Raw genomic sequence first — 13143 nt, 5'->3', positions numbered from 1 at the left:
TTGGAGCGTTCAAATATGGAGCGCTTATTTCACAGGTAACACTGTAAGCAAGTTAGTTAGTTATACTAACGGGTCGAGAAAATCGATTTTGAGCTTGGCTAGGGTTCTTTGGTATCAAGAACGTTGACGCGCCTAAAAAAGCTTGTGGTAATTTCATCGATCAGAGCAGTAATAGCATACCCAGCAGCTTCTGGTTAGACCAAGGTATGAGACTGAGTTGAGTATTATTGTGTAAGGAGGAGGGGGCGAAAATAGGCGTACGCAAAACCGTTGATACGTGCTACCCAAGTACCGATACTTGAAAACTGTAGGTGTTGTTTTTTTGCCAATTTTATTTTTCAAGAAGTTACGTTTCGTAAATAATAAAGATGGTAAATTCCAAGCTCGGTGATAAATAGTGAAGAAATTGTTTAACATGACACGAGCATGGGACAAAGAAAAAAATCTGAGTCCCCGATGGGAATCGAACCCATGGCCTCCCAGATACCGGTTGGGCGCTCTAACCAACTGAGCTACGAGAGACTCGTTGTGAGCTGGGCCATTTACTAGGTTGATATGTGACACGCGTCCTGCATACTGCTAGGATCAGCAATGTCGAAATCATCAAATGTGTAGTAAATAATAAAGATGGTAAATTTTAAGCTCGGTGATAACATGTTAACATATCAACCTAGTAAATGGCCTAGCTCACCACAAGTCTCTCGTAGCTCAGTTTGTTAGAGCGCCCAACCGGTATCTGGGAGGCCATAGGTTCGATTCCCGTCGGGTACTTAGAATTTTTCTTTGTCCCATGCTCGTGTCATTGTTGAAAAATTCATCTTCATTCGTTTGGTATAGTTTCACTGTTACGGACTTTAGATGTTGTTTTATGCCAATTTTAATTTTCAAGAAGTTACGTTTCATTGCTTGTTTTTGCGGCAATTCGCAAACATACCGACGAGGACAGACCAAACTGATCCGAACTTCGTTCAGTATCTACGATCTCAACTTCCTTACATGAAGAACGGTCCGTTATCCGTAATGTTAACGTTGTTTAATTAAATACGATATGTTCACTGGTCGCTTTATTTTACAGAAAGCAAAGTTAGCCCCGACACAGACTATTTTTCTAAATATTCGCTATGAAAAGAATATTACACCTTTTCAGCTTTGCTGCCTTTGTCCACGCTGTGGGGTTATGCCTTTCGTTAGACTTGCTCCAAGTCGCTCGTCGCAGGAAACCGCTGGTTACGGAAACGAAGGGCGCGCGCGGATATGAAAAACAAAATGGCAGAGGAACGAGCGTCGCTCGTTCCGAGCCATTCCTCGACGCACGAATAAATGAATTCTGCGCGGTCACTTGCGGCGATTTCCAAGCGAGCTTACTCAAGTAACTCTATAGACACGAAACGAGCGACTTGGAGCAAGTCTAGCCTTTCATATGAAAGTGCTCATAAATGCGTAAATTTTATATCAATAAAAATAAAATCCAGAGTACGCAACGTTAGTTGGAATGCCTTATTAGCAGACGAAGCTAAATAATTATACTGTCCTGTACCTTTGTTAGTAGTAGGAACACTTTCCAAGCTCTTGTAGGGTTGTCCAATGTTATCGACGCCAAAAACACCCACACGATACTTCGTAGAAGGACTCAGTCCTTTGATAACTGTAGTTGTAGTGTTTTCGGGAACAGTTTCCACTGCCAATATGATACCTTGGATGCTTTTCACTTCAACTAAGTAAACCTTGGCAGATTGATTAACAACTGTATTGAGCTTTGTCCATTGTAGGGTAAAGCTGGTGGATGTGAGGTTGAAGATTGTTACATTCCATCCCAAAACCGGTAAAGCTAGGTAAATAAATAAAGCACACATATGGAAAACCATTTTTTTCTCAATTAATGAGCACAAGATGTGTTTAGGAAATACAAATTTAGTTCGAGTCTAGTGGTCACTATCAGGCCAGAGCATTAGATTCTCGGGTAACCATTGAAACACATAGATGCAGCAGCAGTTGTCGTACTCGTCGTAGAAAAGAAAGCATATGAGTAAATTCGGGGCCAATCTTGAGTACAAGCTTAAGAATACAAAGATCCTGCAGAATTAGAAATAGTAATACGAGTATAATCGCGAATGTCACTAAGAGTAGCAGTAAAACGACACCAGTTTCAAGTTGGTTGCTTACGTACCTGACGTCAGACCATTTTTCAAAATGGCGAACTTTATCTTAATACTGCTGTCTAGTCTGTCTGTGTTTACTTGGATGGAGATGTTACTTGAGAGACCAAAAGCAACATCCGCTAGAATTTCTGGAGCAAACGACGCACAACCAAAGTGATCGAGAACTTCAGTACCATTTCCGTCGATGATTTTGGCATATTCACTGAATTATCAGGAGAAGAAGAGAAAACATTTACAAATTGGTAAAACTATTTTATCGAAGTCATTATTGCTACTTTCAAACCTCTCTCCTTAAGGTTTTTGTTCTATTAAGGCACGTAAAAAAATAAAATCGAGATAAAAAAAACCTTAGCTTTGACTGTGACGTCATATCACGTCATTACAATCCGCATCCTGGATCCGCAATCTTGGATTTTACTTTTATCTCAGAAATGGCAAAAAAACAGAAAGAATATAAAATCAAACCAAAATTCTAATGAAATGTAGAAATATACGAATTTTGCAATTTTGTTCTTTTAAATAAGAATTCCTTCAAAACGGTCGTTTTTCTGGCCAAACCTGCAGGTATTTATGCGGCTGCCATGGCAATGTCAAAAACGAGTGCTCCAATCGGAGAGTGTAGTGTTTGAAATACATGTAGCAACTAAGATTGACACCTCTTATTAAGCCGAAGCGGTTACCGTTTAGGCACATGTTTGACTTATCAAAATTTTTGCGTAAGATAAATGAACAGTTACTAATAAATGTTTCGGCATCATAGAATAAATCCCCTTAAAAAGATTGCGTAAAAACTTTGAGGGAAGCATCCACGCTCCCCCTCCCCATACCACTTCTACGTCCGAGGGTTATACTACTGGAATGGTTCAACGTTCGCAGTTAAAACCCAGATTATAGTCATGAGAAATCCGGGTGTTAGTTGTAGTAAAAAGAAATGTCCAAGATGACTTCACTATACCTGCAAGAGGGAAAATTTAATTTTTGAACAGATATAAAGGCCACGGCTTCACGGATACCAGCATTTTGTATTTTCCAAATATATAGGTCATCATCGTTATTGGTGGCTGTTAGCTCTATTTGGCCAAAGGTCTTATTTAAAGTGGTAGAAAATTCTAGAAAAGGGAGAAGAAAGCAATTTAACACTTGAATGAATTTGCCCTGGTTTTGAGCAAACTCCAGGACATTTGTGTCCAAGAAGACTAAATTAAAAAAAAAAAAAAAAAAAAAAAGCACTCAAGTTATGAATTACGCAAAGTACACTACAGTTTTCTATATATCTTTCATTTCTCTTGCTTCAAGTGCAAAAATTGGAATTACAAAAATTTCAATATCTCTGGAACTAAAGAGATATTTGAAAACAGTAAACGTCATTTTTCTACCAATACAGACAACTTGTTGATGTTTTCAGACAGTATAGATAGGGCAGGTGTGAATTTCATCATAGTAGCTTTTTCTCCCAAAACTCGACTTTAATTTGATTTCCATGTGCTGGGAAAATATTTCAATTGAGATTTTCTAAAGGTTGCTTTTTTAACTCGGGCTAACGAACACGCAAATTATTGTCCAGATAAAGCTTTGCACCTCTACATTCTTGAAGAATAAAAACTAGACTTGAACGTGCAATATAGTGACCGTAAACACCAAATATTGATAAGCATTAGAATCATTTGACAAAAATTGACCTTCCCTTTTGTCATTATTACCGTATTTATTCGATTAAGCGCCCACCCCGAATAGGCGCCCACCCTTTAGATAGCAAAAGTTAATAAGCGCCCAGCCTCGAATAAGCGCCAACCCCGCCCCACTCCTCCAAAAAAATGCTGAGGTGTACAAGAAGAGTATTGACCTTAGTGACAATTGGGTGGAATGTTGTTGACTAAGTTTTCTGAAGACCGAGTTTTCTTAGCATTTTACAGAAGCTTTAAATAAACAGTTAAAATTCTGCTTCAGTACATCTTCACGTTTTTAATATTTCGTTGCAAAATAAACTTACTACGTGCTGAAGTGGTCAAAATTTAATAAGCGACCAGCGTCGAATGAGCGCCCACGCTAAATCAATCAATTAATCAATCAAACTTTATTTATAGAGGGTTACACGTAATAGTTTTACAACTAATAAATTTGTGGCCCTCTCTAATGGTCCAAATATTTAATAAGCGCCCAGGGCGCTTAATCGAATAAATATGGTATCTTATACAATCATAGCTACAAACTACATGAGGTAGAAAATCAACTTAACCAAGTGAGCATAGTCCCGGATGTACCTTGAAAGCTTCCATCGACAATGTACACGTCATCAATAGCAATGTCGCCTGTGTAGGAGTCTCCACAAATCCCCTCAAACGTAATCTAAGTACAAGCAAAAACAGCATCAAAGCAATATAGATTGTTCTTAGCCATATGGCGTTTTCTGAGCATAACACAAAAACGTTTGTTTTTTTTTTTTTTACAAAAAAAGACGTATACGACTTACCACACTACTTACAATACGATACTTATACTACTTCACAGTTGTTTTTTAGTTAAACGCTTATGTACTTAGCAAATTACAATTTGAAAAGGTTTTCCACTTAGCCTCACAAAAACTATAACAATACATTTTTGTGTAGGCTTCCCCCACACTTTGTCAAGGCCAGCTAATTTTATTCATTCATTCATTCATTCATTCATTTCTTTCATTTTTGTTTCATCAGGTAATACTAGTATTTAAAGTTATAATAAAAATTAACAGAAATAAACTATTAATCAACAGTTCATGCTAAATCAACAGTCCATACGTACTCACGTAGCCTCTTGTTGGCGTCCAGTGCATGCATAGACCCGGTGAGCTAAGATGACTGGTTTTCAATTCGTGGTTTTGCAAGGTCGACTGAAAGCGGCTATTTTTTGTCGTCGCGCTGTTAGTTTTGAATAATTTCTTTATTGGTTTTCCGTGCTTTTAGTTTTCAAGCTAAGGTAAACATTTTTTTTATTTGTTGTGCTCTCACAAGCCAGAATTTGTCGGCTTGGACTTTGACAAGCGCTGAAAACAGCATTTAATATAAAAATAACCACAAAAATTGTCTATTCTATTCCATTGTTTTATTATGTTCTATACTATTTTCCTTTACCTTTATCACGATAACAAAAAACTTTATTAACCTTACAAGTACATTTTCCCTCATTTATTCATACTTAATCAACTTTTATTAAAACGAAAAGCCAACAGAGTACGCATCGCGGTCTTATTAAGTTTAGCTGTTGTTATACACTATAAAGCCCGAAAGCAATAAACACAATGTGCGCGTAAATAAAACTTACTTTGCTTTGCAGATTCACCGTGAATTTAGCATTCAGCCAAACATTGCCTTGGTTTCCATTTTTAGTGAAAATTGTGGTATTTCCATTGTAGACATTGAGGGTATCAATTGTATCTCCATACATGTGATAATAAAACTCCAGGCAGGACAACTTCCCAATGTCGGAGCTCGACACTGCAAATTCCAGTTTGGCGATATCCCCAGTCAGTCGAGGTGTAGATGCTTCGATAAACATGTAGCTCCCTTCAAACACAAACAAATATGGACACCCGAGTTAAACTATTTTTTAAAATAACGCTGAAATTACATGACATTTGGCAACTAGTTGTAAACAAAGTTTCATGTGAAGCACTAACATATATTTAGTGCAGGTTTATTTGCTTATGAAATTGTATCGATTGCCACAGCACATTATAGAGAAGAGAACATTAAATAAACATAAATACAAAAATCCCATGAACCCTTTAAGATCAGAAGAGTCATCTAAAATGCGAAGAAGATAATCTGCCTGCTAACCGACTAACACCACGTAACATAACATTGGTAACATAACATTGGTACCAAAGCGCGCATTATTCATAAAGCAAACATTGTAGCAAATGAGTTAAAGATAAGTGTTGCTACTTACATTTGAAATGTTGTTTTGAGAACTTCAAACTTAGTGTTAACCTTATTTGGGGAGGGGGGGGGGGTAACCCTGTTCGGAGGAATGGCACAAATTTCCATCCAGGTTTGCTTGAGGTTAGCTTTTATTTGTTAGTTAGTGATATAACAAGTTGCTCACCATTTCCGCCATGATCAGAGGTTGGCCCTGTATAACCTGAAGGAGTCGGACCGTTCTGGTTTGTCCAGTCAAAGTCATCCTGATAACTTTGTGACCAGCCAGGACATAAGCCATCGTCAAAGTTGCAGCCTTTGAAACATGGAATTAACATTAATATACTCTTTGACAAAAAAATAAATCTTTTTACAGCTCAATTAATGGCCTATTAGCCCTAAGAAGAACTGCGTCAGCCTTTGAATTGCTGGCGTTGCCAGAGGAGTAGGAAAAGTCTGGTTTGGTCACTTTCAACAGAGACTTTGCCTCACAAGTATGTCATGTGGTCATTTGACTGTAATTTTTGGCAGCTGAACTCAGTTGCTTGTAACCTTGTAACACACTAGCTGTGATCCTGGGCTAGCTAAGATGCCACAGGGAGAGAAAGGGGGAGGCTCGGCAAATAGGCCATTTCCGAGTTACCCTTTGCCTCTGTTTTAAAACGAGACTACCATTCATATGAAAATGAGTTTCACCTAAAGGTTCATTTAAATGCAAATCAAACTCATTTTCATTTGAATGGTTTCGCACTTAGACTCGTTTTGGAACAGGGGCAAAGTGGAACTCAGAAATGGTTTATTGAAAGGCCTTTCTGTCAGCCCACTGAGTACGCTTTGTTGAAACAGGGTAGATATTTAAATATACTTACTGTGCACTGCTTTGGTCAGCTGGCTATAACTGAGTAAAACTAGAGAGAAAAAGACATCCGTATTAAACAGAGTCAGTTAATTAGCCTGTCTTTTTATATTTGTATTAACACTCCTGCGATCGTCCTCCGTCCTCTGAATAGCTCTTTATGAGAGATTTGTATTTTTTTTAAAGGAAAGAATAGATTTCATCACCCTTTAGGTGACCTTTTTGATTGGTAAAGAGCACTGTCAGAAGTGACAGTCTTTCTATGGAAATTCGATAGGGGAATGTATTCTGAAATATCCTGTCAATTTTTGAATCGCACTGAAGTTTTTTTTTTTCATTGTAAATATTCTCACGCAAACTCAATTTTTTTTACTATATGACCGCTATTATCTTCGCTGGCTCGCAGTTGGAGCTTGGGTTGCCTGCTGCGCCAAACTTTAAAATTTTATCTTAGCTACTATATAATACAAAGTTCTTTGAAATAAGCTGAAATTAAGTGGCAGTTTCTCTTAAAGCGGTCCATGGCATTTCGGGTCGGAAAATAGTTTTCCCTCAAACTTTGCCCAGTGAACTATCTTAGGTTGTAAGTAAATGCAACGAATTTAGTTTTTTGAAATACGTTAAAATATATTTTTAAGAGCTCTCAACAGTGAAGGCTGCAAAAGGCCTAATTTTGAGCTTGGCCAGAACGAGAAATTTCATAAGTTGACGAGCTCGCCGCTCAAAAATAACCAAATGCACCAAATTATTATTATTATTCCTAAATTAAGTGGTTCTTCAAAGGTTGGAAACGCATGTTAATTTTGATATATTTTGATTTACGGGTCCGTGAAAATTTAAATATCAGCAACCGTTAGATCGCCTTTTGTAAACATGCAAAAGTATGGTGTCTTCGCCGGCCTTTATTTCACGAGTCCAGACCAGACCATTCTAAATTCCAACTGAATCCTACTAAACAGATGCTAGGAAGCTTAGAAATATAAAAATACCTTGCACTTTTTATCTTCCTTTGCCACAGCGACTTCGAACATTCCGTGCTTATGCGAGTATTTCATACACATTATGCAAATGAGCTTACTTACTCGCATAAGCACGAAATGTTCGAAGTCGCTGTGGCAAAGAAAGATAAAAAGTGCAAGGTATTTTTATATTTCTATGCTTCCTAACATCTGTTTAGTAGGATTCAGTTGCAATTTAGAATAGTCTGGTCTGGACTCGTGAAATAAAGGCTTGCGAAGACACCATACTTTTGCATGTTTACAAAAAGCGATCTAACGGTTGCTGTTATTTAAATTTTTACGTACCCGTAAATTAAAATATATCAAAATTAGCATGCGTTTCCAACCTTTGAAGAACCACTTAACTTTGGAATAATAAATATAATTTGGTGCGTTTGGTTGTTTTTGAGCGGCGAGCTCGTCAACTTATGAAATTTCTCGTTCTGGCCAAGCTCAAAATAGGCCATTTGCAGCCTTCACTTTCGAGAGCTCTAAAAATATATATTTTAACGTATTTCAAAAATTTAAAGTCGTTGCATTTACTTACAACCTAAGATAGTTCACTGGGCAAAGTTTGAGGGAAAACTATTTTCCGACCCGAAATGCGATAGACCGCTTTAAGAGAAACTGCCACTTAATTCTCTTCCGTCAGACTTCTGTACTGTGTGTATTTAAATTTACATAATACTTTTTTCCACTGCTTTCTAAAGTTTTGAGTGAGGCCAATTCTGTTTCAGATAGGCGTGTTCATATATACTATGGACGCATTTTTATAAATCTTATTTCTATCATGTAAGAAGTTTCTATTTCGTGCCACTAAAAAGATCACAGTAGCCTAAAAAGGCTAAATGTGCCACAATCAAGCAAATGCTTGTGAATAAACCGTAAATGTCAAATGTAGTCTCAGCCGATATTGTGACATATTTGTGTGTGATCCACCAAACTGCCTTAAATCAAGATCCTCAGACGTCTAGCTTTTAAACAAAAAGCAACCTGGGGTGATGGTTTTCAGTATTATGATGCTTTCTGCTCTGCAAGCAAGTTTTTCTATACTTCTTTGGCAGAATTGTCAGAATTTAGCAAGCAAAAGGATATTCCACTCCAAATCCAGTTTTTTCTAGAACAAGAACTCGGTCGACAGTGCATGGCAACTCCGTGGGTAAGAAGAGTACTTAAGAGCAATTGAAGATCACTTAGCACTCCAGTGTCAGCTATCGTCAAGTACGGAGTATATATGCTACAAAACTTACCACTTGTAAAAAGCCATATACTGAAAATGGAAAGGTTCTTTCGCCAAGCCATTGGACAGGAAATTTAGCTTGTATGCATGCACTGGATTTATGGCACTGTCTGAAATAGAAGTGAAATAACGAATGCGCGTCACAACAGCGCAAAATAAAAGCCTGTATGAAACAAAAGAAGTTAACTCAAGCAATTAATGAATGCAGACAGGGAAACTTTTGGATTGTAAGTGAAGCGATCAAGCATCCCTGCGCTCTGGATATTTGAGTGGCAATGCAAATCAAAGAAATAACTTTTATTAAGAAAAAAAAGAAGGATGAGGACGACTGACGTCTCTGAAACACTTTCTGACACTTTCTCTCGCTCACTAGGACTTGATCATGTTTCCTGTTTGTTTTGCGTCGTCTAGGAAATGAACCAGGGTGTGACGGTTTTGTTATCATACATTCACAGTTGTGGTCGTGAAGCTCCTATTCATATCAACCGTTACATTAAGAATGTTTTTATTTTCTCTTTTCTCCAAATTAAATGAAAAAAAACCTGTAAAAATTTCCCCTGCACTTGCATCCCTGTCCACGAAAAAAGTCGAAGCATGAAAACGGACATTTAATAAATCATGTAATTAAACTCGCACACAACATAGCCGAGTTCAGGGTAAGTGATAAATGTTTAAATAATTATAGGGATAAGGTATAAAAGCACAATTTTAGTGATAATGAAAATCAAAATAATAGAGATAACAGTTAAGGTAATTTTAAGAATAAGGAATAATTTCCCTCGAAATTATTGGGATAAGGGTTAACGTAAACACCCCCCCTTCCCCCCCACCCCACCCCCCCCCCTCCAATAGGTCATCGTATTCGTAACTCATGAGAAAAGAGGGTAAGTGAGTCTTCTGAAGAAATATAGCATGATATCTGATTTGACTATGTGACTACGTGATGCGGTTCTAGTCAAGACCTACATTTCACCCTTGCTCACCAAGGAAGCTCCAGTTCCTCATGATCAGTGGTTAGAGCATCCGAATAGATCACGCAAGGTCGTGGGTTCAATGCAAACCCAATCTGGAGCTTGGATTTTTTCCGAGTTTCTATTTAATGCAAAAATTTATCTTGAACTCTTGTTTCACCCGCCAATCGTTCTCTGGTTTGCACGTTAATAACAATAGGTGACGACACCAATAACTTTGCTATAGTTATTTAAACTTGAGGTTTTAAATGAACAAATATTAATTTAAACCCTTACATATCTATTTTTCTCATAAATCTAGACCGCTTTTCGTGCTACGTTTTAATATTTGTAGCGAAAACATAACTGCGTCAAAATGACACACTTATTTAAAGTGGTTCTTGGATTAAACATACCGGCATCTAAACACACAACACAGCACGAGGGCTGCCAGCAGATTGTAAACGCGAGCAATACAGAAGTACCAGATGAACCAAAAATTAAAAGTAACTTACCTTGGAAACTCTAGAGAGGGAATAACGTAAAATTATTTCAAAACAATCACTGCCATGATGCTAATTACACATCGAAAGTAGTTCTGTAATGGCGGACTAACTCAACGAACAAACTTTTACCCACTTCTCGAGCGTTGACCAAATTTTCAGATTTTTCGAACACGAGCGAAAGCTTTCAAAAGTTATAATACTGTCGAATTAACATGGAAGTTGACCTAACAATCGGGAAAAACTGCATCGGGACCTCTGTTTGTCAGTGGTTTCCCGTTTGCCTAATGCACAAACACCGGCCATCTTGATGATAATTATGTACAACCTCAACCAAATATGAACATATTGTCAATGACTGTCTGCAAGTGTTCAATAAAAAGATTGCAAAAAGCCTTGACCGTGCTATGTTGCGCTTTAAACTGACAAGAGCACAACATTCTACTGAATTCTAACAGAAGACCTACGAAAATACCAAATGAAAGCAAAGGTTTAAACATTAGGTAGACAGATGGTGTGAAAGTTGGGAATCATGCTTATTTGTGGAAGAGCAATTATATGACTACAGTGATAGGGCAGGGATGAAAATGATGTTGGCAGTGATCATTCACTTTTCGTTCATTTTGTTTTAGGTACATTCCCCCTTTGTTAGTTGTTCATGCCTGTTTATGCTTTTTTGTACAAAATCACAATGCTGCGATTCGTTCTTATTTCTTCCGGTTCCTGCAATCTTTTAAATCCCTCTTACCACCATATCTATTGTCTGCCCTCCGTTTACTTACAGTTTCCTCAACTCCAAAGCTTTAGATCTCTGGTTAACACTTCTACCTTGTTCTAAGTTCTGGCTTTATTTTTTGACGATAGTAGGCTAAGGATTATCTTTATTTGTGCGTATTTTTTTTTCTTTAGAGTCATTGGCGTAGGAAAAATCGCCTTTATTAAAGAGGACGGGCCTTTGACGAAGACATCTGTCACATAATTGCTTTATGCACCCCACGATAAGGATAAGGATATTAGCTGCAATTAAAATGCATATGATGGTTTTTTTTTTTCTACTGTTAGTTTCGACCTGACTCAAATTCACGATTATTCCATCACTTTTTCTCACAAAGTAATTGTTTAGTAATGCGTCGCCTCTAACGTTGAGTGTATAAAGAATAGCTTTTGACAGTACGACATTGACCAATTTGCGTAAGATATGGGACACCCATTGTCAGGATACTGATACCAAATGACGTTGCAGGGGATCAGTCAATCATACAGAAAGCGACATGAGGCACTGAACCCTGTAGTTAATGACAATCTTTGTCTTTTTTTTCTTCTGAAGTTGATTTTTTTTCTTAAGCTGTTTTCTTTTTCTATTTTCGTCTGTCTTTTAGACTCACACAATTGATTCTTACATCGACATATTTATAAATATCTTACCTAAAAAGAAAAAGTTCTTTAACCTTTCTGATCGTAAAAAAAAACTTATCGTAACTTGAAAAGTGTGCTTTAATATTATTAGTATAAAGAATAAATTAAATTTATTCTTTATACTAAAAAGGCTTGGCAAAACGAATCAGTAGCAATTAATTTTTGGTGGCGAATTCAAATAGTTAATGTTCATCGGCTTTTCTTTCTTTCAATGTTTCGCACAATTTCTTACTCGGAGTTCATGCCAGTCTTCCACTTTTTGGCACAAAGAAAGTTGCAAATTATAACTTGATTCAAGATTCTTTGGCTTTCATGAAGTAGCTCGCATAGGTACTCAAATAAACGTTAGAAATACAGATTTTAAGCCATTTTTCCTTATGTAGTTGTATTTAATCTTAACAAAACTCTAGTCGTATAATTTACGTCAGTTTAGTGCGTAAACAGTAGCTCTAGACAATCTGAGATGGGGGCGGGGGTTACATTTTGTGTGCAATATACGAATACCCCGTAACTGTCATTGATAGAATACTGATACCAAATCATTAAGTTGTAGGAGATCAGTAAGTCATACACGACATGAAATAACTGACTTTGCAGCTAATTGTTAATGAAAAAAGGTTTTGGATATACTGATATGATTGTGATCATGATCATTTTGCTAGACTGCGTGATGGTGGTTGCTGTCTGTTAAATTCTTGTCTGTCGTTGACCGTGACGGTGTTTACACTTAATTGCTTTTACATTTTCTGTGTCAATCATTGCAACATAAATTGTGCGAGCCTCAGATTCAATTAGAAACGGATCGATCATGCGCTATTGACAACGACTTGCCGACAGTCGCGAGGCGCGAGGAGCTTGGGGAGGAGGAGGCGAAAAACGGTTCTTCGCCTCAGTCTTCTCCAATGCAAGCTCGGACTCGCGGCTTCGCCGCTTGCTGATGTGCGCTTTAAAACCCAACAAAACCACCAGCTAAGCAGGCTAGGAGCTTTCTCGTGCTCTTTTGCTCTAATAATGACTTCTTATTCGCATAATTTATATTTGACTCTTGAACGTTTTGTGGGAGAAAAAGCTACAAGCTAAAAGAAGAATACAGCCAGTGACTTCACAATGCGGTCAAGAATGGAATTC

General features: G+C 37.5%; 2 protein-coding genes across 3 annotated transcripts in view; one reads left to right on the top strand and one right to left on the bottom strand.

Moving 5' to 3' along the window:
* LOC144648698 (uncharacterized) overlaps positions 1–13143 on the top strand; it is a 197111-nt gene that overhangs the window by 157108 nt on the left and 26860 nt on the right. The window lies entirely within an intron of this gene.
* Positions 1–13143, bottom strand: part of LOC144650346 (MAM and LDL-receptor class A domain-containing protein 1-like) — a 32377-nt gene that overhangs the window by 14148 nt on the left and 5086 nt on the right. The window contains exons 2-9 of the mRNA XM_078510037.1: positions 9157–9256; positions 6922–6960; positions 6240–6368; positions 5457–5698; positions 4421–4505; positions 3115–3268; positions 2168–2361; positions 1538–1828 (exon numbers count right to left, since the gene is read on the bottom strand). Coding sequence (XP_078366163.1) covers positions 1538–1828; positions 2168–2361; positions 3115–3268; positions 4421–4505; positions 5457–5698; positions 6240–6368; positions 6922–6960; positions 9157–9208 — 1186 coding nt within the window. The 5' untranslated portion in view covers positions 9209–9256. The remainder of the gene's footprint in view (positions 1–1537; positions 1829–2167; positions 2362–3114; positions 3269–4420; positions 4506–5456; positions 5699–6239; positions 6369–6921; positions 6961–9156; positions 9257–13143) is intronic.

This window comes from Oculina patagonica, chromosome 1, assembly GCF_052425735.1.
Source record: "Oculina patagonica isolate OP01 chromosome 1, crgOcupat, whole genome shotgun sequence".
NCBI classification, from domain to species: domain Eukaryota; kingdom Metazoa; phylum Cnidaria; class Anthozoa; order Scleractinia; family Oculinidae; genus Oculina; species Oculina patagonica.
This window is presented reverse-complemented; position numbering and strand designations above follow the sequence as displayed.